The sequence below is a fragment of the Anastrepha obliqua genome, chromosome 1 (genome assembly GCF_027943255.1).
Source record: "Anastrepha obliqua isolate idAnaObli1 chromosome 1, idAnaObli1_1.0, whole genome shotgun sequence".
Lineage (NCBI taxonomy): Eukaryota > Metazoa > Arthropoda > Insecta > Diptera > Tephritidae > Anastrepha > Anastrepha obliqua.
Genome location: NC_072892.1, coordinates 74,542,341 through 74,569,360, shown reverse-complemented (window position 1 = coordinate 74,569,360; position 27,020 = coordinate 74,542,341). Strand labels below are relative to the sequence as shown.

General features: G+C 38.4%; 1 protein-coding gene across 4 annotated transcripts in view; it reads left to right on the top strand.

Moving 5' to 3' along the window:
* LOC129239534 (probable serine/threonine-protein kinase DDB_G0280133) overlaps positions 1–26,430 on the top strand; it is a 67,108-nt gene extending 40,678 nt beyond the window's left edge. For all 4 annotated transcript variants that reach the window (XM_054875499.1, XM_054877681.1, XM_054876881.1 and 1 more), the window contains 6 exons: positions 10,503–10,676; positions 17,646–17,887; positions 21,234–21,503; positions 21,978–22,200; positions 22,280–22,496; positions 22,654–26,430. In XM_054875499.1, the coding sequence (XP_054731474.1) occupies positions 10,503–10,676; positions 17,646–17,887; positions 21,234–21,503; positions 21,978–22,200; positions 22,280–22,496; positions 22,654–25,723 (4,196 nt within the window). In that variant the 3' untranslated portion in view covers positions 25,724–26,430. The remainder of the gene's footprint in view (positions 1–10,502; positions 10,677–17,645; positions 17,888–21,233; positions 21,504–21,977; positions 22,201–22,279; positions 22,497–22,653) is intronic.
* Positions 26,431–27,020: the final 590 nt, after the last annotated feature.

Below are 27,020 nucleotides of genomic sequence, written 5' to 3'. Positions count from 1 at the left end.
AACGCTCCGGCTTTGAAAGTATTCGATGCGGTACCAGCTGGTGGTAACAGAGGAAGAGGAAGACCTTCTTTGCGTTGGAAAGATTAGGTGGAGAAGGAATTGGCTTCACTTGGTGTGTGCAACTGGCGCCGGTAAGCACGAGAAAGAAACGACTGGCGCGCTTTGTTAAACTCGGCCAAAATCGCGTGAGCCAATTAAGAGGAAGAGGAAAAGAATTGCACCAACATGTAAATATACCAACCAGAATTACATTGAGTTTACTAACTTCTCTGTTTAGTTGTAATCTTCGCCCATTCCGCCCACGTAACACTTCCCAAAGCCACCTTCCTTTTTATTACATGCCGTCGTTTCCCGATCAAGGGCTGCTGTCCTAGTAAACTAGCCTCGTCTATCGTCATACTCCATACTTGACTATGCCAGAAACGAATCGCAAGCTGCGCGAATGTGACTTGCAGGTATTTTCGCCCACTCGCGGACAATGGCTTTTTTCAGCGTCTCGAGACTGGTAAATCTTTTAGTTCGGACCTTGGTCTCCAAAATGGCCCAAAGAGAAGAATCCATCGCATTCGCGTCTGGTGACTTTGAGAGCTATTATGTGGACGTTATGAAGTTTGGAACGTTGTTTTTTAGCCATTGTGAGATGGTGTCGATCCCTTTTGAAACGTCCATGGTCTGCCACCGAAATGTTTGTCTGCCCACGGCTTCAAAGCAACCTCCAGAAAACTTCCCCGATAATATTTCGCATTCCTTGACGCCAGGCTCGATGAAAACGATTGGAGAGCTCCCATCTGCGGTTACAAACCTTTAGCGGGTGCTGCCTCCTGTGGCCAATCGGTAACTCAAATTCTCGTGGGAACGGTCGTGCAAATAAACCCTATCGTCTTGGAAGTTTACGAATTGCTCAATTTGAAAAATTGTCTCGTCAGAAAACACAGTGTTTGGAAATTGACCGCATTCAGCCAAGCACTCCTTCGCTCTCTCAAGTCTGACATGTTGCTGCTTTGGTGTGAGATCATCCGCCTTTTGGATCTTGTAAGGCTTGACTCTGAAATCATTTTTCAGTATGCGGCGGATTCTACGGTCAGATATTTTCAGTTCTTTCGCCATTTGATTGACACTTCGTTGTTGTTGTTGTAGCAGTAATAGAAGCCCATCAGTGAAGAGTATATCATCGGTCGTCTTCGTCAGGCTCATCTAAAGGTAGGCCCAGGAAACCTGCTGTTTCGACAGGTTGGGTCCAGAGGGAGAGGGGTGTTAGATGAGTGGGTTGTAAAGAGCATGTGAAAAGGTGGTTGGTGTCGTACGGGGTGCCTTCACATGTCTAACACAAGTTTGGTATGTCGGGGTCAATTCTGGATAAGTAGGATTTTAACCTGCTACAATATCCAGAACGTAATTGTGTCAGTGTTAGGCGGGTCTCACGGGGAAGCTGGAGCTCTTCATCTGCAATGGGGTGGTGGTTGGACTCCGATTACGACATTCACTGGACGGGAGCTTATGAAGGTGGTAACAGTCTCCCGGTCTGTCTAAACACTGTCCGGTCGAGTAGGTGTCTGATTGTTTTGTCCTGGATCTCATCGGCGTAGTGTAATAGGTGTCTCTTAACGTGCCTGGGAGGCGGCAGCCTAAGAAGAACAGCTTGCTGAGCAGTTTGTTGTTTATACATTCCCGTGGCAGCCGGTTCTACGTCACCGGAATGACTCGGGTTTTTCCCGACCAAGGGTTGCCGTCCCAGTAAACTAGCCCTGTTTAGTGAACAGTCATTTGACACTTCGTCGGGGATTTCGCTTAAGTCGGTTCTTCACTTTTTGAACCATTTCACGTGATGCTTGAAGTTTTTTGACGACCACCTTCATGACGTTTCGCGATGCGACCAGTATCATCGTAACGAGTAATGGTGCGATAAACAAAAACTTTATTTACTTTAAGGTGCTCGAGCTCACGAACAATCGCTGGTTGTGATTTTCCAGCCAAATATAATGCAATCACACTATTCCATTTGAAATCCATTACTAATTTTCTTTTTTCGCGTTTACTCTCGGCTACATGCTTCCGCGCGCTTGTAAACAATACATTGGACTGTCATTTAGCCAACTAACAGACAGCTGAGGCGCGTGCATCAACTGCGCGAGCGGTCTGAAGCTGGTGGTTACACTTCGAGTGCTGGACCCTGTATGTTGATGAATGGATTGTCCAGATAGCCTAATGATATTACGAACTAGACCGTTTTAATGATTCGAATTAAAACATTTTGGTATTCAAATTGTGGCCAATTCTCATTAACCCTACGAGCGAGCAAGCCGTCCACATAGATTTTCAATAATGTTCATATCTAGGGAATACGGCGGCCGTGCCAAAGTTTCAACTTTTTGCAACGCAATCCAAGTTTTGATCACACTTCAAGTGTCTACAGGTGCATTACCCTGTAGAAAGATCTAGTTAATAGGTCCAAATGTTTCTCGAAGCTAGGGAAAACATGATTCCGACAGAGCTTTATAGCTGTTTCTCGTCATTTTGTCATCTAAAATTTTCAATTCAACGCGGCACAGTGCGATATTGCTCCCCATACCATGACACCAACTTTTCACGGCTGTGATGTCGACTCTAGTATCTTTCTTCCTTTCTTAAGTCAATAGTAATTGTGTCACTCGGGCCCATGCAGAATGAGCTTCTTTTCGTCACTAAATACTATTTTTTCCATTCACCGGGATCTTTATTTGTAACAGAACTCTAAGCCATTTTGTCTCTTGCAAAATCGGGGCGGCGTTCTTTGCGAAATTTATTCAAAGCCCCAAAGCCCAAAGCCCCGGCAGCCCGTGGTCGGGAAAAACCTGAGTCATTCCGGTAACGTAGACCTGGCTGCCAAAGGAATGGCACCATCGAGCTCCACCTTCCCCGAGAGTCCCGCGTACCCTTGGCGCAACTACGTTCTGGATACTGGAGCAGGTTAAACTCCTACTTATCCAGAATTGACCCCAACATACCAAACAATGTCCTGCATGTGAAGGCACCCGCACGACTCTAACTAGCTTTTCACATGCTCCATCAAACGCATTCATCTACCACCCCTCTCCCTCTGAATCCAACCTGTCGAAACAGCAAGTTCCCTGGGCCTACCGTTAGATGATGGCGATCGGTGACTACACCGCACTGGCTGGGTTTAATAAACTAATACAACAACCACAATAATATTTAAATGCTTAGTGTAACCCTAGGCCACTACTGCAACGCTGGTCTAATTGGAGTCACATTTAATTAAATTAAATTGAATAAAATGAGCTTGAATTGAATAAAGTGGTGGTGGTTTGAACTGAATTTCATTTAATTGTTATTACTAAACTCATGAGGAAATTCATTAACTGAATGGAAGAGTTAATAAAATTATCTTTAAACGCTTTTCAGTATAGAATTGAATGCAGGTATGTATGTTAATGAAATGAATTGATTTTTCGATAAATTAAAAATATAACCCGAATAAAGCGTACGGCATAATTAAAATTAAAAAAAAAAAATTATAATAATCTAGGAACATTTGGAAATAATCCTATGAAGTTTAATTTTAATCAGTTCTTCCACCTACGACTTTGGTATCAGGCCTTGGTTGTTAGATTGCAAATTTTCTTATTGCGTTCAACATTGTTTGTTGATAACGAAAAGTATTCGTATCTTTAAATTTCTCAATTGCTTACTCAAATATTTGCTACCGTCTACTACTCGTATTTGTTAAATATTCACTCTATTTAAGTAAATTGTACTTTTGAAAATACTATCAAATATATATGCGACACCGAAAAAACCAGTAGTGAAAAAAATATTATTATTTTTTTATTTTTTTTTTTACAAATATTTTTCGCTAATTTTTCTTTGCACACTGTTTGCCATACTGTTTTAGCATCTTATCGTATTGGCACACAAAATAATATCCGCATGTACATACTATATGTACATACATATGTACATACAAAAATACGTATTTGTTTATATTAAACAAAATGTATATATGTATGTACAGTGATGAACAAAAGTATTGGCACAGCAAGCTACTTTCACTTTAACATTACTTTTTGTCCACTTATGAAGTGATTTTTAATCGCAAAAAAAACGGGCTTGATAGAAGAACATATTACCAATCATATTTCCTTGAACTCATTTTATTATCTTTTATATTTAATTAACACTAATTATAATATTAAAAAAGTACTTATTATAACGAAACAAAATTATTGGCACACTTAAGTTTTATCAGGCTTTTTCGTCTAAATTTTATTGATCTAGCAACCCTCTTTCAAAAGTCCCGTTATGTTCACACAAGCAATTAAGTTTTTGTCAAAATTCAAACTACAAACATCATAGTGCCTTCAATTACAGCAAACTTTGCTTAAATTTTTGTAAAATGAGCAGCAAAAAAAGTGAAACCACCGAATCTCAGCGCAAAATAATATTATATTTGCATAATCAGGGCAAATCATACTCTGAGATTGGTGAAATGATGGACAGAAGTCGCTACACCATACGAAGCATTGTTCAACGTTTCAAGAGCGCTTCATCTTTGAAAAGCGTGAAACGTACGGGCAGGCCTAAGGCTTTAAACGACCGCGAACGCTGCCAAATAGTCAAGAAGGTAAAAAAAACCCAAGAATATCCTCCACACAAATCGCAGCAGAAGTTAAGGAAGAGATGGGAAAGGATATTCATCCAATAACGGTCCGGAGGGTATTGCATGAGGAGAACTACAATTCGCGCGTGGCTAGACGCAAACCTCTCATTTCTAAAGTGAACCAAAAGAAGCGTTTAGCCTATGCGAAGGAGTACTTAAGCAAGCCAAGTGACTTTTGGGACAATGTACTCTTCTCGGATGAAAGCAAATTCAATATCTTTCAATCGGATGGCCGCCAAACTGTGTGGAGAAAGCCTAACACCGAACTGCAAAAACAGAACCTTGCTGCGACTGTAAAACATGGTGGTGGAGGAGTCATTGTGTGGGGCTGCATGTCCGCTGCAGGGGTTGGTGAGCTGGAATTCATTGACGGCATAATGGATAAAAAGTATTATATGGAAATCCTGAAGAGGAACGTGAAAAAAGTGCCGAAAAGCTGAAATTGTCCGGTTCATTTTCATTTCAACACGACAATGACCCCAAGCATACTGCTCATGATGTGCGTATGTGGCTTGCGCACCACATCAAACATACATTGCCGCATCCGCCTCAGTCGCCTGATCTAAATCCAATTGAACATTTGTGGGAAGAGCTAGATAGGCGCGTTAAGAAGCGTGCTATTTCAACAAAAGCAGAGTTGAAGGTGGCACTGGTGGAGGAATGGCAGAATATTGGGGCAGAAACCACCCAAAAATTGGTTTCATCGATGCCAAGACGGCTGGAGGCAGTCATCCAGCAAAAGGGCTTGGCTACAAAATATTAATTTGTTTATATTTTACTATTTTGTTATTGTTTTTTTATATTTTAATGAAGTGTGCCAATAATTTTGTTTCGTTATAATAAGTACTTTTTTTAATATTATAATTAGTGTTAATTAAATATAAAAGATAATAAAATGAGTTGAAGGAAATATGATTGGTAATATGTTCTTCTGTCTAGCCCGTTTTTTTTGCTATTAAAAATCACTTCACAAGTGGACGAAAAGTAATGTTAAAGTGAAAGTATCTTGCTGTGCCAATACTTTTGTTCATCACTGTATGTACTCGTATAATATTTCAAGCTTTATACTTTTTGAACGCTTGCACTACAGCTCGTATATAAGCGATATGTAGGTACCATATAATGGCTGTTGGGAATTTCTTTGCCAATACAACATTGTCTCTATAGTGATTCCTCTGAACTAAATGATTATTAACATTTTTCTGCAGGTTAGAGCTGGGCTGAAATTTAGCAATAAATAGGTTAAGTTAGGTTAGCCTGGTTGACAATAAACCACGCATAGACCTTTTGGTCCCAAACGGTAAACAACAAACATAGACAGACTGTTAACAATAAATAACACTGTGACAGTAATTTTAAGGCAGTCTTTTTTAAGATGGATTTTAATTGAACATAAATTTGTTTTTGTTTTTTGTTCATTAAAAATATCGAACTCAAAAGTTTGAAACTTATTTCGCCACATGGTGCTCACACTCACAAACGAATCGTAGTCCCTTTCCGCTGCCCGTAGGATACACAAAATTGAGCAAAACTTATCCCGTAGAAAACAACTGCGTTCTTTTAGTTACACATTTACACAATACGTTGGTTTGTGTGTATTTCTGTTTGGTTGTATCGACACAATGTTGTTGTATCACACATCCGCGTTATCAGTTGTAACTGATTTGACTTTTAATTGTTCAGTAAACCAAAGCCAGAAACCAAAAATACAAATAGTTCATTTAACACTAACATTATTCAACATTGAAATCCATTCCAAAATCCTACTATAAAATCTACGATACTACGGAACGGAAGGGTGGTGATTTTTCATTTACATGGGGGGCTCTCATTAGTTTCATCGTAACAGCTGACACAGGCGTGCTTTTACGTTGCTGAGTGTGAGCACCATAATAGATCTGTTCAAAAACCAGCCATTATTATGGAAAAAGTAAATTTAAATGCCAGTCCTGCACTCAAATTGAACGACTTTTTCTTCTGCCACTCCCTTTGTTTTATGCGCAAATAATTACCATACCATACCATGGCAATGTTTTTTTCTCCGTTCCATGTTCACTCATCAACGAACAATGTGAAACTAAAATTGTCAACAAAACCACACGAGCGTGGCGAAATGAGTTCCTTTCAACCGATTGTTTCGATTTGTTTCCCATCTGTGGGTTGCTTAACACCCGCTCAAATAACACATGAATACTCACCAACATCAACAATAATCGCAACCGCCGATAGTGTGACCATATGATAAAAAAGTAAACCTAAATAGAACTGAGTGAATTATTGAACTAATCAAAAAAAAATTATATTTTACATAATTCATAATATCACATATTGATTAGAAGAGGCTAGAAAAATGTCGGGAAGAAAGAACTAAAACTCCGGGACTAGGAACAAATAAAATGCCAAATCAAGTTACGCAGATGGTAATATGGTGACACTGATCACCAATTTCGCTAGTGTGACGGCACGAAAATCAATTGATATTGTCAAATTCATTTTTCTCTCCATCGTGAGGTATAACCATACCCGCTAGCGTTGAATCTTGCTGCTGTTGTTGTTGCAGCAGCATAAACACCCCCATACATGTACGGGGAATTCTGCTGAAGTGGCAGTCCTTGGCTTACATACACCTGTATGTAGCAATACCTTTATAAATTCATCATAACAGACGTAAAGATACCATATGCAGAAGAATATTTGGTCTTACGATGGCGTTTCATGCCTGGAAGTTATCGCAAACACACTTTACCCTTAGTGAAGTGTTACTTGGAAGAATAAAATATTGATGTTTTGATTGGACTTCTTCCCAATCATCGGAACACAACCTCATTAAGGGGACAGATACCTGTAAACGGCCATATTTTCCCCGATTTACATTCAAATTATTTAAAATGAAGAAGTCAGTATTTCAGTTTTTTCAAAATTGGCATACAGTTTATTTATACATTAAAATAATAAAATTTTTTTTTTTTTTAATCATTCAAAAGGGCGGATGTACACTCAATTCTTCCAAGAAGGTCGCAGCGGGGCTTCTCAATGGGCGGGCATCGGCGTCAGTGAACTGAATACAAAAAACTAAATTTTTTTTTGTTTATTAATGTCATAATTTCTATATGAATTAAAAAAAAATGGAAAAAAGTTTCGCGGAATAAAATGCTTCAAAAAAAAAAGAAGTTTGGGGCGAATTTTCCTACTAGTTTTGCTTCGAAAAAATTATTTTTTCGAAAAATTTTCGAGAACTTGTAAATTCACATAGAAATTAATATCATAAAAAAGATTTGTGCAAAATTTCAGGGAGATCGGTCAATAACTTTTCGAGTTATCTTGTACGCCAATTCGAAAAATATAGTTTTGAGAAAAACGTGTCTAAAGTAACTACGTATACGTAACTACGAGTATGCCTCTCCCAGCGCTCGGAACGCAAGAACGTCATTTTTTTGTTTTTATTTAAATTAGGTTTTCTTAGTGAATGGTGGGTACCCTTAAAAAACTATTTTCGGAACAATTTTGCGTCGTAATAAATTAATTTAAATAAATATATATGTGTATGTACCTATTTACCCTTCCACGTTATCATATTCAAAATATATCCATACATACATACATATATACACATGCATTTCTCTACTCATTTAGTTAGTTTATTAGCAGCGCTGAGAAGAGTGAGTGGAAAATAAGTGGTTAAGTAGGTATTTTTATTCTGCCCTGTCTACTCTCTTTCTTCTGTTATTATTCACACATTGTACCTGCCTTTAAGAACCCTGTTATTCCTATGGTTCGTAGCTTTCTGGGTTTCTATATTATCTACCTATTTTCTTAAGAATGATGAATAGTTCAGTCTACATACTGCCTCGGACAAATATTTTTCGCTTAGAAAATAGCGTCGCAATTTCTTCTGGTTAGCTGACTGATAGGCAAGAAAGCTAAGCTTTGCTGTAATTTTTTTTTTTATTAATTCTTCTGTCGTCAACTTTAAGATCTTGTTGCGATTTTCAGTAATTTACATTTCGCATTAAAAATTTAAAGCATTATATAAGGGCGTTTTTGTCTTATGGCTTTTAGAAATCGGTATCCGGATATGATATATTATATTTGGCACATAGTATGTATGTACATACCTACATTGATCACACAATTTATTCGTACACCCTGCGTAGTACGTAAAGAACTTAAGCTTTGCGCAAAATATTTGCTGTGACAATATACAGGGTTTGATTGAAAAGTAATGAGCCTTCCCGCGCAGAGCGTCTGCCAAGTGATCAACCAAATCGGCTGGTGGGGGAAAATGACCTTCCTCTTCCACTAGAAACCGGTCCCAGTTCGCTGGCAACAGCGGTGCAGAAGACTCAGGCTTGGCTCCAGAATAACCTACCCTGCCACTGGTCACCAGATTTTTGGCCACCTTCAAGCCCAGACTGCAATCCTCTTGATTATTATGTGTGGGGCACAGTTGAAGCAAAAATTAACGCGAAGCCTCATAACACTAAGGACGCTCTGAAGACAACCATCGAGGAAGTGATGACCACAATGGACAAAGAAGAGGTAGCTCGCGCATGTGGGCGCTTCAGGTCCCGGCTGGAGCAGGTAATTGCACGAGATGGAGGTTACATTGAATAATTTTCAACTATGATATGTGTACTCACATTATATAAAGTTAAGTGCAAATAAAATTATTTTTGAGTAAATATCCAATAGTTTTGTTTTTAAGTTCATCATTCCGAATTTACCTCGACGGCCCTGTGCTGTAGTACTGCACTATTCATACTGTACCGTCGTATTTCCTTTTGGGTTACGAGTAATAGTTTGCTTCAGGCATGCATTTTAAATTTGGCCGGCATGTTATACTTTTGGCGATATTATTTTTTGCTCATCGCCGTATTCAAGTGCAAAGCTGGCCCCTAGAGAAAATTAGCTTACATTTGGGTTTACAGTGTCCTGGGTCCACTCTTGTCCTTGTGTGTTTTTTATTACATTTTTATTCCATCTTGGTAAGGTTCTCAACTACCGGAGATCACATGTGTCCCGGCTACCGATAGAAAGTGGCAATACGCTGTTGTTTTGTGTTATGCTGTACTAATATATCAATTTTTTTTAGGCGCGTAGTGACGAATTTCACTTGTTTCGGTTTCAGTAACAAATTTTAATCAGGTGCCATATATTGTTAGCCTAGGGCCCCTATCCCCACGATTTGGTTGCCATCTTAGATTTAGCTAGTGGGAGCAGCATTTCGTTTTTCAGCCGTTTGCTACAAGGCAGATACTGTTTTGGGCTAAATGCTTATTGAAAGTCGACACCTCCTCACCTTATCGGTGATGGATCTGTCCTTGCAGTTTTTATAAGAATGTACAGAGCCCACTGCCCAACCCTCTGCGTCTGTATTTACCACCCTGCTTGTTCGAGGCTGCTTATTTGTTAGGGAATTTAATGTAATAAAAAATCATAATTAAAATTCAATTTCAAATAAAATAAATATTCACAGTTCCTTTTCGCCTGTCTTATCTGCAACGAAATTCCTTGCCGATCACTTGCCTTTTACAAGTTCTCTGATTTTTTATTGCAATAACAGAATCAAATTAATTTTATTGTTGCTTAATGAGTTACAAGTCTGCATTTCTTCGTATTATTTTATTTTCTTTTGTTTGCTTTGATTTCTCTTATAATTCACTACAATTATTTCAAGCAAATACATTACAATCAGAAAAATAAGTATTTGTTATTGATTACATTTTTATTTGTGTTCGTAAATTTTACAGTTAATTCTTACGCTGAAAAAATTTAAAAATTTAAAAATATATTAAAAGAACGCCATTTTTTTAATTACTTCCTTTTTGTATGTTCTACTTTACAGGCGGCCATAATGAAATGACACGCTATAGTAGTTCGGGCAATGAGTCCAGCGAGGCGCCTAAATTGACGGAAATCGAACGTCAAGCGGAACTAAATCGTCATAAGGAGGAAATGCAAAAGAAACGACGCAAGAAGAAGCGCACCAGCTCCTCCTTGCATTCGTCAACATTTCAAGGTAAGTTTGCAATAACAAAACATCATATTATTTAATAAGTTGAATTTTTAATGAAACTGATAGAGATTGCTGTCGTCACCACTTAACCGATCTTAGGGTTGTATTAGATTTTATTATTAGTATTGTTACGGCGGCCGCCGTAGCCGGGTCGGTGCGTGACTACCATACGGAATTCACAGAGAGAACGTAGGTTCGAATCTCGGTGAAACACCAAAATTAAGAAAAACATTTTTCTAATAGCGGTTGCCCCTCGGCAGGCAATGGCAAACCCCCGAGTGTATTGCCATGAAAAAGCTCTCATAAAAATATCTGCCGTTCGGAGTCGGCTTGAAGCTGTAGGTCCCTCCATTTGTGGAACAACATCAAGACGCACACCACAAATAGGAGGAGGACCTCGGCCAAACACTCAAAAAAAAGAGTGTACGCGCCAATTATATATATATATATTGTTATTATTATTATTTTATTAATTAAAATTATTAGGTAATATATGAAAAAATGAAACACGAAAAACTTCTATCTACTAAGCTATTTTTATGTTGTTGTTGTTGTAGTAGTAGCATAAGCATTCCGCATAAATGTTTGGGAATGCAACTTCTGGGCAGGAAATAAATCCAGGTCGTTCCGGATTCCTAGAACCGACTCTACCTTCACAGTAATTTTTAAAGAAAATTAGCAATAAATTATCTCTAAAGTTGAAAAAATAAAAAAATATAAAAACTTTAATTTTTTTATTGTAACTCGAAACTAAATAAAGAATATTTCTCTTTATATGCCCGTCAAATTCTTAAATCGATCAAAGCAGAGCGAAGTTATTAATTTTTTGAAGCAGAAAGTACGGAAGAACTGGGTTTTTTAAAAATAAAGATTTCGGGGTTTCAAGGAAAATTTTAGACATAGTTTTGTATTGTACTCGACCAGACCTACGTCTACTATGTAAAAAAGTACATAACATTTTTTTATTTTGTAACACCGTGTAATTGTTTAACGATACGGTTTTGCTTTCGTTGTACTCTGACAACAACTCGTGTCTGTTAGACAGCGTTTATAACGTCACATACATACGTCTAAGAATTTTTTAAATCACTTAAAATTAAATATAAAATAGATGACTGAAGCGCATTACTGAAAATAATTACACAATCTCGACTCATTGTATTGGTATAAATTTGAAATCAAAATTTTAAATAAAACAGGCAGAAGCACTCAGCATCACTGCGCTTTACTTCCCTACCTTTCTCCGCAGGTCTCAGTTGGCGCACGCAGGTTGGTGCTTTACAAAATATTTCCGAAATGTGTGAACACAGCTAAAAATAAATTTCAAAAAATGAGAGCAAAAAAAGTAAGTAAAAGAGAACTGCTTGCTTTTAGTTTCATTTTAGCTGTGCGTGCCTCAGTGAAAATGGCACAAGGCGAATGCATACGTAATCGCTCGCGCATTATTTAAAGATAATAATGAGAAAGATTATTAGAAAATTTTAAAAGAAACAAAAACCATCAAACATCAAGAAAAAACGGCCAAATAATTTAATCATTGCACTGCCACGTGCATACACCCGGCGTTGTGCTTCTTTAACCAATTAATACGAGGGGGTTTCAATAATTACCCGTGTTAGAATTGAAGACACAATTTTTTCATTTTTTTTTATTTCGGCAGCAATTCATAACGCATTTCACGCAGTTTGGCGGTAGCTCCGAATGAGTGTGCTGGTACGTTATCATGGTGAAACAGCACCTTCTTCTTCGCCAAATGCGGCCATGTATCCTTCAATTTTTTGTGGAAGCGATCCAATAACCCACTGTAGTATTGTCCAGTAAACGTTCTTCCTTAAAAAAAAAAAAAAAAACATGACGCCGTTCGCATCCCAAAAAATCGTCGCCATGAGCTTTAGCGCCGATGCGACTGTCTTCGCCTTCTTTGGAGCAGATTCGGAGAAATCCATTGTTTTGATTGCTGCTTATTTTTGGTGTGTAATGATGAATTTAGCTTTCACCAACGATGACAATTCGACGCAAAAATCCCCTTAGATCTCACGCCTATGGTCTCTATTATTTCGCGCACTTTCCTTCCTCGATCAGCGAGAATCATGTTGTGCACTTCTTGAATTACTTCATCGGTAACCACGTCTGCCGGGGGTCCTGGTCGCTCCTCCCAAAACGGATGTGTCGCCCACGTTTGTTGAATCAATATCTAACTGTGGTCATAGATGGGAAGCGTCCCCATAGATAGCATCCAACTTTGCTTTTATCTCCTCGCATTTATTCCTATCCAAAAACAAAAAGCGAATTACCGAACGATACTACTCTTTTTCCATCTTAGCGAAAATCACGAAACACGTCTTACTCGAATAGCTGCCAAATCCAAACTAACTTATCAATCAGTATGAAATTTGTTTTCCGTCGTTTGATAGATAGCAGCACACGATGCTAACACCAACTTCCATCAGGAACGCACTCTGTCATCAAACACGGGTACTTATTTAACCCTCGTGCGTAGTTCAAGTTTATACAACGCACATACTATAGGGTGGGCCATGTAAAGTTTGCTTTTTGAATCGCCTATAAAAAAAAACTAATCAATATTTTTTCAAACTTTTTTTTTTTTTGTTTGAAGATTGAACATTGTCATTTATGAATGGAAAATAATATCGTTCAAATGACTGCCACGACTGGCTTTACAGTAGGCCATTCGCTCAACCCAATTTTTAAGCACATTTTCGATTGTTTGGGCTCCAATTTCACGAATGGCAACTTCGATTTCGTGTTTTAAAGCATGAATCGTCTCTGGATGGTTCGCATAGCATTTGTCCTTAACGGCTCCCCACAAAAAATAGTCCAACGAGCTTAAATCACAGCTCCGAGGCGGCCAATTGATATCAGAATTTCGGCTGATTATTCGGTTTTCAAAAACGGTAGCCAAAAGTTCGAGTGTAACTTTGGCAGTGTGACAAGTTGCACCGTCCTGTTGAAACCAAATGTCGTCCATGTCATCCTCTTCAATTTTTGGAAACAACTCGTTGAGCATGTCACGGTAACGCTCGCCATTTACTCTAACCGCGGCTCCTCGCTCATTTTCGAAAAAAAAATGGCCCGATGATGCCGCCAGACCAAAAACCGCACCAAACAGTGACTCGTTGGGGGATGATCGTGATGAATACCCCATCAAGAGATCGCCGCAACAAGTGGTTCTGCAAATGTGTAAAGCCACCGTGGCAGGCCGACGTGCACACAAGTCAGGCAATTCGCCTTTCAAATCAATGTTTTCTTTAGCTTAACCTTACTTAAACTCATGTTTATTTTATTAGTACATGAGTATTTATGCTGCAATTGAAAGCATAGTGGTCGTAGTCAGAAAGACGTTAAAGAAAGGTTTTAAGCAACGTAAATTGTGTTTTATAATAAATACCATTTCAACTCTGTAAACTTAAAATGCAATTTATCACAAAATCAGAGTTTTAACTTTAGAATGAGGAGAACGTACACATAAATGCATACGGAAATATGTATTAGCTGACACTGTGAACTAATTAAAGTACTTTAATTTTTTTATATTTCCGAGTAAATTTTTATTTTTTATATATTATATTATATTAATTTCGTGTTTCCGAATGGCACGCTCCAAATCTACCCACAAGTGTTCGATCGGATTTAGATCCAGCGATTGCGGTCGTGTTTTTAAAACATTATAGCAATAAACGTACTGTAAAATGCATATAATATCCCAATATAGTATTCCAAGCTTCATATTGTGAGCTGTACGCTTTGGGTCGTTATATTGCTGGAAGATATAATGGCCCGAAAGCCCACGTTTATTAGCGCTAGCACTCAAATTCTCCTTTAATATTTGAATATATAATATGTGAAACCGATGGTCCCATTTTATCTGATAAATTGCATGTTACCTACACCCTTTGCACTCATGCGCCCCACAATATTACATTGCCACCACCGGGCCTAACTGAACATGTTGTTATTGTATTATTAGGAAGCATTTCGACTTAATTTTTCGCCACAATTTACTATTACGCTTTTTTCGGTTTTTTTCACTAATAAGCTTAAGTGTGGAGTTCGCCCATTATACCCATCAGCTCTACGCGTTCTTCGCACAGATTCATCGCTAATATTTAATCTGATAACCTCAGCGAGATTTCTGTTAATTTCTGGGCCAGAAGTGCGTCGCTTTCGCATGATTTTGCTCATACTAACGGTTTTCCTGATTGCTGTCCCAAGTCAAAAGAATTCCTCTGCAAAATGCTGCTTTTTGTGGTATTTGATGTCTTTTAATAAATAGTTTTCTTCATTTCGTAAATTAAGTATTTTTTTCTTTCCTCCAAAATAGTTTCTTTTGACTTTCTAACCATGTTTCAAACAACTTCTCGCATTTTATTTATTACACATAAACCATAAAATTTTACTAACAGAATGAATGTTAAATTATACCAAGAGAATAACGGTGCCTTTGGAAACCCTATTAAGCCAAAGATTCCGACTACTTAATATGTGACGTTACAGTTCATGTTTATAGCGGCTTACACTCCTAATTTTGGTTTTGAAATGTTGAATTATTTAGTTCTTTAAGGGAAATCTAATCTAATATGTATTAAAAAATGAGTTTTTGGTTGTGAACCTGAGATAAAATAATTGTTTTGGACTTTCTACTACGAAAATTGGGAAGGACTGTATAAGATTGACAAAATCTAAAAAATTGTTTTTAAGTTGGAATTCGGTTTTAACTAAAATGTCTTCTAATACTAGACTATGACTGCAGGCCAATATTTATAGTACTTCATATAATGTTTTCATTTTTTGCTATTAGTCCAATCATCTGGTAATTTCAACTTTGGTACCTCGTATCTGCGACGCTAGCGCCGTCATGTTGAAAAAATGGCGCCTAAAACAGTTTTTTTACAATACCTATCTCCATCCCGACGCATTTTATGAGAAAAACATATGTATACAAAATTAAACTAGAGATAATTTCCTACATTTAATGTTATTACGATTTTTTTGTAAAATCAATAGTTTTTGGCGTATTAGCGCCACAAAGTACATTTTAATATGCGTTTTCGAAAAAAACTCATTTCCACACCACCTGAAGGTAGAGTAAGCGGCGCGTTTTTTTATCGTGGTGCCCCCTGTATGCCTAATTCACATGTGATGCACACTTTCGAAAATTTAGCGCGCAATATCCTACGTTTTACCGTTCCTGATGGACCAGGCGTTGCGAGTTCATCTTGGGCACCGAATCATCATCTGCGATACGATTATCAGACTCATCACAATCCCCTTCGTTTTCCGCTTCATCAAACGTTTGCTCTAAAATAGACGCAGTTTCTTCTTCTTCATCGTAATCCAATTGCACTTGCGAATTTTTACAAGCACCACTACAATTTGTGCATATAACGGGGCATTTTAACCCAGCTTTTCTGCATCCACAGGCCTTCTGACATCCCTTTTTACATTTACAAGAAATAAGTTTTAACAAGGATTCTGGAGCTAGGGGCTCGAGTGTCGTAACAGGAACTAACCCATTTTTGTTTCAGTTTCATCCGCATTGTCTTGTATTTTGTTCATTCCCGTACCACTGCTGAACCTGGTGATAGGTTCGGAATGAATGCTGTCGTGCTGCTGCCTCTGTTGGTGGTAGGGACGCAATATTAAATTTATTTTTATATGCTGATTTTGTGAAGCATATATGTACTCATTTAAAGACATGATTTTCTTACTTTTCACATCACTGTAACCGTATAATTCAAGAAGAAAACGTTCTCCTGCTTTAGCAATAATCTCTGGATCGACGTTTGGATTTTTAAATACCTGAATAACCTGGTTTAAATTAGGATTTTTTCGGAGTACATTAATGAATTTCATTTTTCCTTGATGTTGTATCACAGCCACTGAATGCATGCAGAAATAGAATATGATCTGCAGCTGTTTGATCTATAGTATAATACTTTCAGTGGAATATATTTGTTGGGTAATTTTACCTTTTCCTGATTTGAGAAAGTACACGTTTGATCGCGTACATAGAGCTGTCAAAAGTATAAGAAGATCTATATCTTCGCCGACCACTATTACGGTGTCGAACGCTGGTGAAACACGTATTGCGGTATTGATGATTAGCATATCCGCATCTTCCGTGGCTTGTGAGACCATGAAATTCTCAGCTTCAAATTTAGTTTTCAACATTTTAATGAGGCGGTTCTTGTTCGCATGATTTCCCAGAAATTTATCTTGTGACACAGTTGGAATCATTGTCTCATCAAAAAGTATGTCTACTGAAGCAGTTATTCGTGATCGCTTCGCAAATTTAGTACTACAGTTTGCAACATTTTCAGGATATCCGTCGAATACGATTATGATGTAGTTACTGCAAATAGATGAAAATGGTTCACCGCGATGCCAAATGACTCGGTGTAATAACTGCCCTCCGTCGATGACATACATTGCATCGCCAACATTTATGTCTCCAGAATGTTGCTTAAATGCCTTGTACATTGAAGATTTAACACATTTACGCATGTCTTCATCATTAAACAAAGGCGACGCATTACCCTTATACCTGCTTTTCTAAAACCTGCTATAGTAGAAGATTATTGTAGAGAAATATAAGAAAAAACGTGGTGGTGTAGGTGAATAGTATTTGTGGCGCTCGTACGCCAAAAAATATCGATTTTATAAAAATATCGTGATAACATAAAATGGAGGAAATTATCTCTAGTTTAATTTCATGTGTTTTTCTCATAAAATGCGTCGGAATGAAGATATTGTAAAAAAACTGTTTTTAGGCGCCATTTTTTCAATATGGCGGCGCTAGCGCCGCAGATACGAGGTGGCAAAGTTGAAATTCGAAAAGAGTATGCCAAAATCTATAAAAATTACCTAACTTCCTTTTTTTTACCAAATGACTGGACTATATTTGATTCTGATTATTATGCTTAATCATATTTTACTTTCTGTTTCCTATAGAATTGTATAAGCTGACGGGCGAAATCCTTGGCGAAGGCGCCTACGCCTCGGTACAAACATGCGTAAATATCTACACCGATTTGGAGTATGCTGTGAAGGTGATCGATAAAATACCAGGACATGCGCGTGCGCGTGTTTTTCGCGAAGTGGAGACATTCCATCATTGTCAGGGACATCCGGGCATTTTACAGTTAATTGAATTCTTCGAAGATGATGAAAAATTTTATTTGGTTTTTGAAAAGGTACGCCCAAAAAAAAAGCATTTGCTTAAATTCTAAAAGTTTACTTATATATATTTATATAAACCCAAAATTTCTTACGACTTGTTCTTAGAGCTATGTATGTTAACCAGGACGTAGGTTTTAGGTTCCTGATATATGTATGTATACATATATTCTATGAAAATTGAGAGCCGTACATATACATATACCTATATATATTTTTTTTTTGCGAAAAACCTTTGGCAACGCGTTGAAGAAAAGTGTCGAATATAAAGTCGAAGTAAACAAACAAATGAAACAAAACATTATAAACATGTACCTACAAAAACTAGTATGGGTGGTGATAACGTGCTGAGTAAAATTTCTAATAGTACACAACTCACCAAGGTTTACGTAGAGCGTAGAGTCTGTTTGCCGTGAGATACACAAAATCGCGCAAAACTTACGTACGTAGCTACTGCTGCTATCGTTTGTTTGCATTTTTACAAAATACATAAATATAAAATATCGGTTTTTGTTTGCTTGTCGACACAATGTTGATTTTCATATGTTTGCATACATACTTTTTTACACACATCTGCGTTATCAACTACAACTTTTCATCGTATAATAATCAGTAACCAAAAAATGCATATTCGCATGAGCAAACGATTGTAGGGACTACTTTTGGCAGAGCAATAGACGATTCGGCGTTAAGCACAGTATAAGACATATTAGGATAGTGGATAACTGCAGCAGCTCGCCTAACCTAACAATTTCTATCGCTGGTCTGATCATGAATCAGACCATTTACCATTATCGCGTCGATTGAGAAAACCTCACCTACATTAATTTTAACAAATCTGATTGAGTTGGCTTCGAGGAGTTCAGCGAGGGCACTTTCGCCACTTTTCCAATCTCTAGCGATGTGCGAGTAGGCGAAGGCAAAGTCCAAAAGGGGATCATCGCTACAGCGGTTTACTTTATCTCACCTGGAAGGATCCGGGACATACGTCCTAATTTCCCAGACGAAGCCGTCGTTTTAGCAAAGGAGCGTGATAACCACGTCAGACGGATCCCGGGGGTCCCCGAATAAGGATCTTGATTTGGAGATTCGCCAACAAGTTTCCCAACATAAGCGGACCAAATGGGCGGAGCATTTGATGACCTACAACTTTCACCTCTGGTGTGAGTAAGCTCTGATTCACCGTAAGGTCCCTGTCGAAGTAAAACTACACGGTGGCAATGTTGTTGTTGTCTCCTTTTCCCAATAGTGAAGGCACTTGTAGCCCTCCTACTCCCACTCCCACTACACACGAAACACCTGACCCCAGCTGCATATCAACATGGCGTTCGACAGCACCCAACCCTATAAACACTCAGGTCAACCGGGGTATTGACACGCCTCTGCGAGAGGACTCTCCTAGTAGTGTTGTACCTGTGGAAGGCTTTGTTGTTGTTGTTGTAGCAGTAATACAAGCCCCGTCAGTGTAGGGTATATTACCGGTCGTCTTCGACCGGGTCATCTAAAGGAAGGCCCAGGAAACATGTTGTTTCGAGAGGTTGGGTCCAGAGGGAGAGGGGTGTTAGATGAGTAGGTTTTAAAGGGCATGTGAAAAGGTGGTTAGTGTCGTGCGGGGTGCCTTTACATGTAAGATGTATGTATGTTTGGTATGTCGGGGTTAATTCTGGATAAGTAGCAGCTTAACCTGCTACAATATCCAGAACGTAATTGTGCCAGAGTTACGCGGGTCTCACTGGGAAGCTGAAGCTCTTCATCTGCTGCAGGTGGTTGGACTCCGATTGCGGCTTCTGTGGACGGAAGCTTATAAAGGTGGTAACAGTATCCCGGTGAATTTCGTTTAATGTCTGTCTAAACACTGTCTGGTCCAGTAGGTGTCTGTTTGTTTGTGGATCACGTCGCCGTAGTGCAGTAGGTGTCTCCTGACGTGCCTGGAGGAGACTCTGGCTAAACCAGATGTCTGCAAGGGTGAAGCCTACGGTAGCACCCGAACACCAAAGTTTTTTGTTTGCAGAAGTTTTGTGGTTTCAAAACATAATTTTGGTAAAGCTCCATCCTTGTCGCAAAGAACCGCCTGCGTTTGCTAGCTTCATACAACCTTCTGAGAATAGTTTGTTTTGAGGGAGCTTCATGTCCTTCACTTTGTAACTGGGCACGAATTTTTGGAGCTTGAAACTAATAGACTTGAATTTGCAATTGCTTTAATTCTATCCAGAACTCGTTTCGTGGGAATTCGTGTTCTGCCAGTTTCTTTCATAGGACTTATGCGTGGTTGATTTTTTACGCCCGAAGGACTTTCCCAATTTCCAAAAGCAATTTTTCTAATGGAATCATATTTTTTATGCTTTCTATTATAGCCTTATGTTCTTCCAGAGTTAATTACTTACATTTTTCCATCCTAGAATCACAGAAAATAAAGTATTAAATAATGTAGTTTTGTAACACAGTATGTATGTAACTAAATGGATTTTAAAAGAAAAATTAATAATGTCTTTAATTTGGATACTTTATTTTGTACCGCAAATAGAAAATAATATGATCACAGACAACCATTACCAGCGAAACATGGAATAACGTTCCTTATAAAAAAAGCTTGGCACTCTATGTTTAGCAACAATACTTTTGTTACCAATACTTCGAGGCAGTGGAAACTTGTTTATGTTATATACTGTACATTGTCTTGAACTGCAGTTAAAGGAGGTGGGACTCAGATGAAGTATTTTTGAAAATTCCATAAAAAACATAGTTGAATAATTTTTTGTGAGTATACCGAATTTAGTACCCAAAACATCTATCATATGACTCTATTCTAATTGTTGTAGCAGTTTTGTTTTGGGGCGGTTAATCAGAAATGTTATCTTGACTATATGAATGGTGTTTCTGCTAATCTATCCCTTTTTCGTTATTGTTTTTGCAGCAACTTAGTTATGCTCCGTTTGCTCGTAGTTTTCCAGTAAGGCTTTGGAAACATAGGCAAATGTAATGTGTTATTTTTTATCAGAGATCTCTCAGAGAAAGTCAAAAATAGGCCGTCTATAAGTTGGATCATGTATAGAAATTCGATTAGTTTAAAGAATAATCGGTACTAAAATAGAGGAAATCAACAAAATTAGGTTCGTTAAATTTTCAAAATTTGTATAGTCTCTTTAAGGGTGGTCTCTTTTGTGTTCTTTTTCTATTTTTTTAAATTTTAAAACGCCTAAGTTTACTAAACCTATATCTAATAAGGAGTGCTTAAAGAGGAGACTTTTTAGGGGTACACTATGGATTTGAAAAAATATTCGATGTTCCACCATAGTCAAAGATTTTTTAAAACACGCCATTTTACTAAATTAAATTTCATTTCACTGTATCATGATTTTCCAGATTAATGGCGGGCCCCTTTTGAGACGCATTCAAGAGCAAATTTGTTTCTCAGAACACGAGGCAGCGCAGATTATCAAAGAAATCGCCTCAGGCTTGGACTTTCTACACAAGAAAGGTATTGCACATCGTGATCTGAAGCCGGAAAATATTTTATGTGTATATCCGGACAAATTGTGTCCGATTAAAATTTGCGATTTCGATTTGGGATCGGGAATCAAATTCACGACAGACGTGTCGTCACCATCGGCAACGCCACAACTGCTAACACCCGTGAGTAGAATAATAAAATACTATAAATAATATAAAAAGAAAAACAGATCTTTAGGTATATTTTTCGTAATCTGTCGGAAGTCGTTTTTGCGATTCGGTTTGTTATAGCTTAAATGAGGTAATCTGAAGCATACATGTGTGTGTAACCCATAGAGTTTATTTTTTATTCCATTAACTGAAATTGAATTATTAAAATACATATGTATTTTCATTCAATTCATTTAAAATACAGTCGTAAAAAATTCTATTAGAAGAATGCTTTTCAAGCAATTCTACATCGTGATTACTTTAAATTGCTGTCTTTTGATTGGTAGAAATGTACTTAGAGGGCTACCAACATTAGTCAGTATCAAAGAAATTTGTGCTGTTAAAAAAAATCGCACCATTGTGTGTCAGGTGGCTGAAATATGCAATTGTTGGTAACGCGTCTATTAAAAATTTAAATTTTACTATTCTTATATATGAAATATGTAGGTCGGTAGCGCAGAATTTATGGCACCCGAAGTTGTGGAACTGTTCGTTGGCGAGGCAAATTATTATGATAAGCGTTGTGATCTGTGGTCACTTGGTGTGATTGCTTATATTTTGTTGTGTGGATATCCGCCATTTTCTGGGAATTGTGAAAAGGATTGCGGCTGGAATCGTGGCGAGAACTGTCGCACCTGTCAAGAGTTGCTTTTCGAGTCCATACAAGAAGGTAAGCGTACAATTTGTTTGCATACTGGAAGTTTCATAAAATATATGTAATTAAAATTCATATATTGCTCTTTGCTCAGGACGATTTTCTTTTCCTGATACTGAATGGAGGGACGTGAGCGAAGAGGCCAAAGATTTAATTCGTGGGCTGCTCGTGAAGGAAGCACCAAAGCGTTTAAGTGCCGAAGCCGTGCTAAATCATCCATGGATTAAATTTTCGGAGGAAGGGAGTCCAACAGATAGTAAGAAAATGGAGAACCGACGAAAAGCGCTACGCACTCCCGGCAATATAAGGCGGTAAGTTTTCTGTGAAAAATAGACAAAATTCGGCTACCTAGAATAATCGAATCAAGTGGTTGCTCCATAATGTGCTTGAAGCTTTCATTTCAAGATATCGTTCAAAAAATTACATCTTCGAACATTTCAATAATAATATTTTGGTTTTGTTTTCTAGCAATCAATCTGCGCGCGAAATATCGCAATTTGCTGAATCGGCAATGGCTGTGAAACGCGTAATATTGCAACACTTCTCAATGCGCTATGATTACATGAAGGAGCGTCCGAATATATACCAGCCATCGCAAATGCAACTCGACTCTCACGATGGCAACACGGATAACAACAGCCCACCAATATTTATAAAGCCGCCACCATCACGCAGTCGCTCTATGAATAACTCGTTGAGCGTCAGCAATAATTCCACTTATGGTGGGCGTAACAGCAATTTGTATGCCACACGTCAATCAGCTCGCTATGGCAGCGTTAACGGCGGCGGTGGGGCTAAATCGTCGAGCATATTTCACTCGGGTTCATCATCGTTTAAAACACTTAACGTACATGAAGAAGACGACGATGACGAGGAGGCACTAGAGGCATTCGGACGGCTCGACGAAGATGAGGAGTGGGCTCATACAGGCGAACGTCATAACCGGTACCTTACCGCCAACGATGAGGAGATAGAGAGCCGTAGACAATTCAAGTATGGTGCGGAAGATGAGAGTGATGATGAGAACAGTCACCATTATTGGCGTGATTTGGATAATGAAGATGATGGACAGATCGAAGGCGAGGAGGAAGCGAGAAGCACATATGAGCCGTACGAACAGAGCGGCGAGTGCAGTGATAATCATACGCTCCGTGACTATAACGATTACAACTGGCGTCCGAAGTACTACGTAGATGGCGATAAAGAAATAGAAGAGTTAGAAATTTGCAGAAAAGTGGAGAAGGGAAATCGTTATCGTCATGACGATTATGGTGATAATGCTAATACTAGTGATGTGGAGGATAATTCCTGGTTTAGGGGTGGTGATAATCGAAATAAGACAACATTATTACAGGGTGCCATGCAAATGAAGGAGGGAGAGAGATCAGTAAGGGCTGAAAGTACTCTTGAGTTAAGTTTTAATAAATCAAATTATGAGAGTAAGGATGTGGATAAAGATGATGACGAGTGGAAGCGAGGCACTATGCAGGAGCGACTGTTTGAGGATACTGACTCTGTTAATGTGGGTCATGATAAGGTTAAGGTTAATAATAAAGATAATAACGATGATGAAAGTAATTTGTTTAAAAACTCCGATCCTGATGAAAGCGTTTTCAAGCGCGGACAAGAAAACATGGGAAACCTAAAGCAACAACAGCAAAGCGATTTTGGTAACGAGGAAAAATTTTATTTCAATGCAGGTTCAAATGCAAATGCAAAACTCAAATCTTATTACAACATCCAAGATAATATTAAAGCAAAAAATTTTGATAATGAATATAACTGTAATAGTAGCAGTAGCAGCGGGGCAAGGATCAACAAAGCAAATGATTTGTTGCTGACCAGTGAACAAAGCCAACTTCCAATAAGTGATATTATTAATGAAACAATCATTAATTCAAACACAAAAATAATAGATGCAGGAGCACAATCAGAAAATGCAACAAAAACAACTCTTACCATCAACAACGACAACAAATTAATTGTTTCGAAAGATAATTATACGACAACAAATGAAAATGCTAATTTATTGGCTAGTATTAGTGATTTGAAAGAAAAGCTACCTGAATTTAATGAGACTGCAAATATTGTTGTCGCCGCGCCAGTGAGTGAAGACACATTTGAGACTATAGCAATCAATAACAAGAAGGATAAAGCTACTGAGATTGAAGAGCCAGCGACACCAATTGGGCGAGGAGAAAATAAGGTTTGCGCAAAAGCCGAACGAAAGAAGCAACCGAAGCTGGATGAAGCAGTAGGAGCAATAGCGGAGGCGAACGCAGTAGTGCCAACGGGTTCTATGGCCGCGGCGACTACAATACGAACGACTTCTGGCAACCAGCAACAAAGACAAAAACAACTACAAGAACAGCAGCCGAAAAAACGAAATCATAATCAGCAACAGTTACAACAAAAACAACAATACAATGAAATTCAAAATCAAAAACTAAGTTTAATAAAAACCAAACGTTCCTCGCGCGGTAATAAAATACAACGTAATGTCTGCTTTGCGCTTGGCAGTGCCAGCGGTATCAAGAGTGAAGGCGTTCACGATGATAACGATGCATATCAGAATAATAATTACGATGCTGAGTTGGAGGACGATGCCGATGAAGAGGATACTATTACTTATGGTAGGCCGCGTTCACACAGCACCAATCAAACCAATGCGACGGGATATGCGCGTCGTCAACAGCAATACAACAACCATCGGCGTTACTCGCAACCATCATCTAGCAACAATGCTAATAAGCAACATCAGCCTGCTGGTCAAATGGCCGAAAATTGGCGCAGCCGTGGTGGCATTCTAATAAATGGTGGTAGTGGCGGAGAATTATCGAATAACACCAGCGGTGTAAATAGCGTAATAATTGCAAATAATTCCCGCAACAAATATCGTACGCTAGGCGTTCACTCCCCCGGCTGGAATGCTGGAGGGCAACGCAATGGTGGCAGCGGTAGTGGCGGCTACCACTACAATGTGCGTTCGGCTGTCGGCAACTTTATTCACGTCGGCGTAACCGGTGCTTCACCACCATCTGACGATAGCGCTAGTAGCTCTTCTGGCGCCATCCACAATTGGCGTAACGATTGCATCTATACAGGTGTACGCAACTGCGGTATGCAACAGCGTCGCAGCTACCAGTATCCAACACAGCCACGCTATTCACCCACTCACGAAAGTGGTGATTATGGCAATTCCGATATCGGCAGTGGCAGTGGTACCATAATGCGCGCCCAAATTATAAGCAGTAACCAACAGCAGCCGCGTATCGGTTCAGGCCGTTTTACTCACTCTCCCTCTGGCAGTATGTGTGTACAACAGTCTCGCGGCAGCACTGTCGGTGGCATTTACAATGGCGGCGGGAACAATTTTATCATGGGCGTCGGCAGTGGTTCACCACCGTCACCTGGGGCATTAGGCATTGGACTCTCACCGCCGAGTGAGAGTTTGTTAATGCAGCGACGCATGCGGGTAGCAGCAGGCGTTGGACAACATCTTGGTGATTACTGTCAATCAGCAACGGCGAATGGTTAATAAGCTAAAATTTTACTACATACACATAAACATAAAAAACAAAACTACATTGATACTATGTCAAAACGTGAGGTGCACGTTTTTCGTGCGTTTTTTTTTTTTTTTTGTTCCATTTTAATTTTATAGTAAATGAGACCCACTTGATTTCATTTATAACTGTGTATAAAAAACATGTAATTATGTGTGTGAGTGTCATGGGAGAGGTTCAGAGAACAGTTGTAAAGAAAAAATTGTGGCAAAAATATTCCTAACACTTCTTAATCAAGAGATGCAATACCTTTTACATGTTTGTGAATTCTTTTGAAGCTCTGAATACTTATCTACTTAAAAACTTTAAATATGGCACATTACTTCACTAGATTGTAAAATGTTTACATTTTATTTTTTATACAGTTCAACTCTTCTCTACTCTTCACCTATCTACTCACACACACAAAAAGCCTCAACGTATTTCAGTTTTTAATTTCATTTGTATTGCAAAATGTAGCGTTACTTTTTTCTGTACCACTCGTTAAATAATTTTTTCCTCTTGTGTATTGGAAAGTTAGGTGCTGAGTAAAAAGTACGGCAGAAGATTTATAGCCTTCCGGTTGTGAATAATACTTTTTTGCATTATTCTTGCGGAGATTCTGGATCGAAAAGTAAAATGTGGGGAAAAATTGAAAAATAAATAAAAATCAAGTTTATCGCTTTTATCACTTTTCAAATCTAGCCATTAAAACCTTAATGCAAACATGCATTTTTTCTTTTTCCATTAGGTTTAATAATTGCAAAACCATAATTTGGATAACATTTAAAAATTTGCTCAGAATATAAATGAATTACATTATAAAGTAAAACAACTTTTTTCAATAATAAATTTTTTACTTCTCGTAAAACGCTGTTCTTCTATTTCCCAAAAAACTGAATTAAATAAATATAAATGAAAAAGCTAAAGCCTCTAAAACATAGTTACAGTCATTGTTCAAAGGTCACAGAAATGCAGTGTTTTTGTTGTTGCTGTAGCATCTTACTAAACCCTGTCAGTGCGATGTGGTTACCGGCCGTCCCTGTCTAACTCATCTAAGGATAGACCCAGAAAACGTGCTGTTTTGTCAGGTTGGGCCCAGAGGCAGAGGGGTGTTTGGTGAGTAGGTTTGATGGGGCATGTGAAAAGGTGGCTAGTGTCGTGCGGTGTGCCCTCACATGCTGGTATGTCCATATTGGATATGTCGGGGTCGATTTTGGATAAGTAGGAGTTTAACCTGGTACAGTATCCAGTACGCAATTGGGCAGAAGTCACACGGGACCCGCAAAG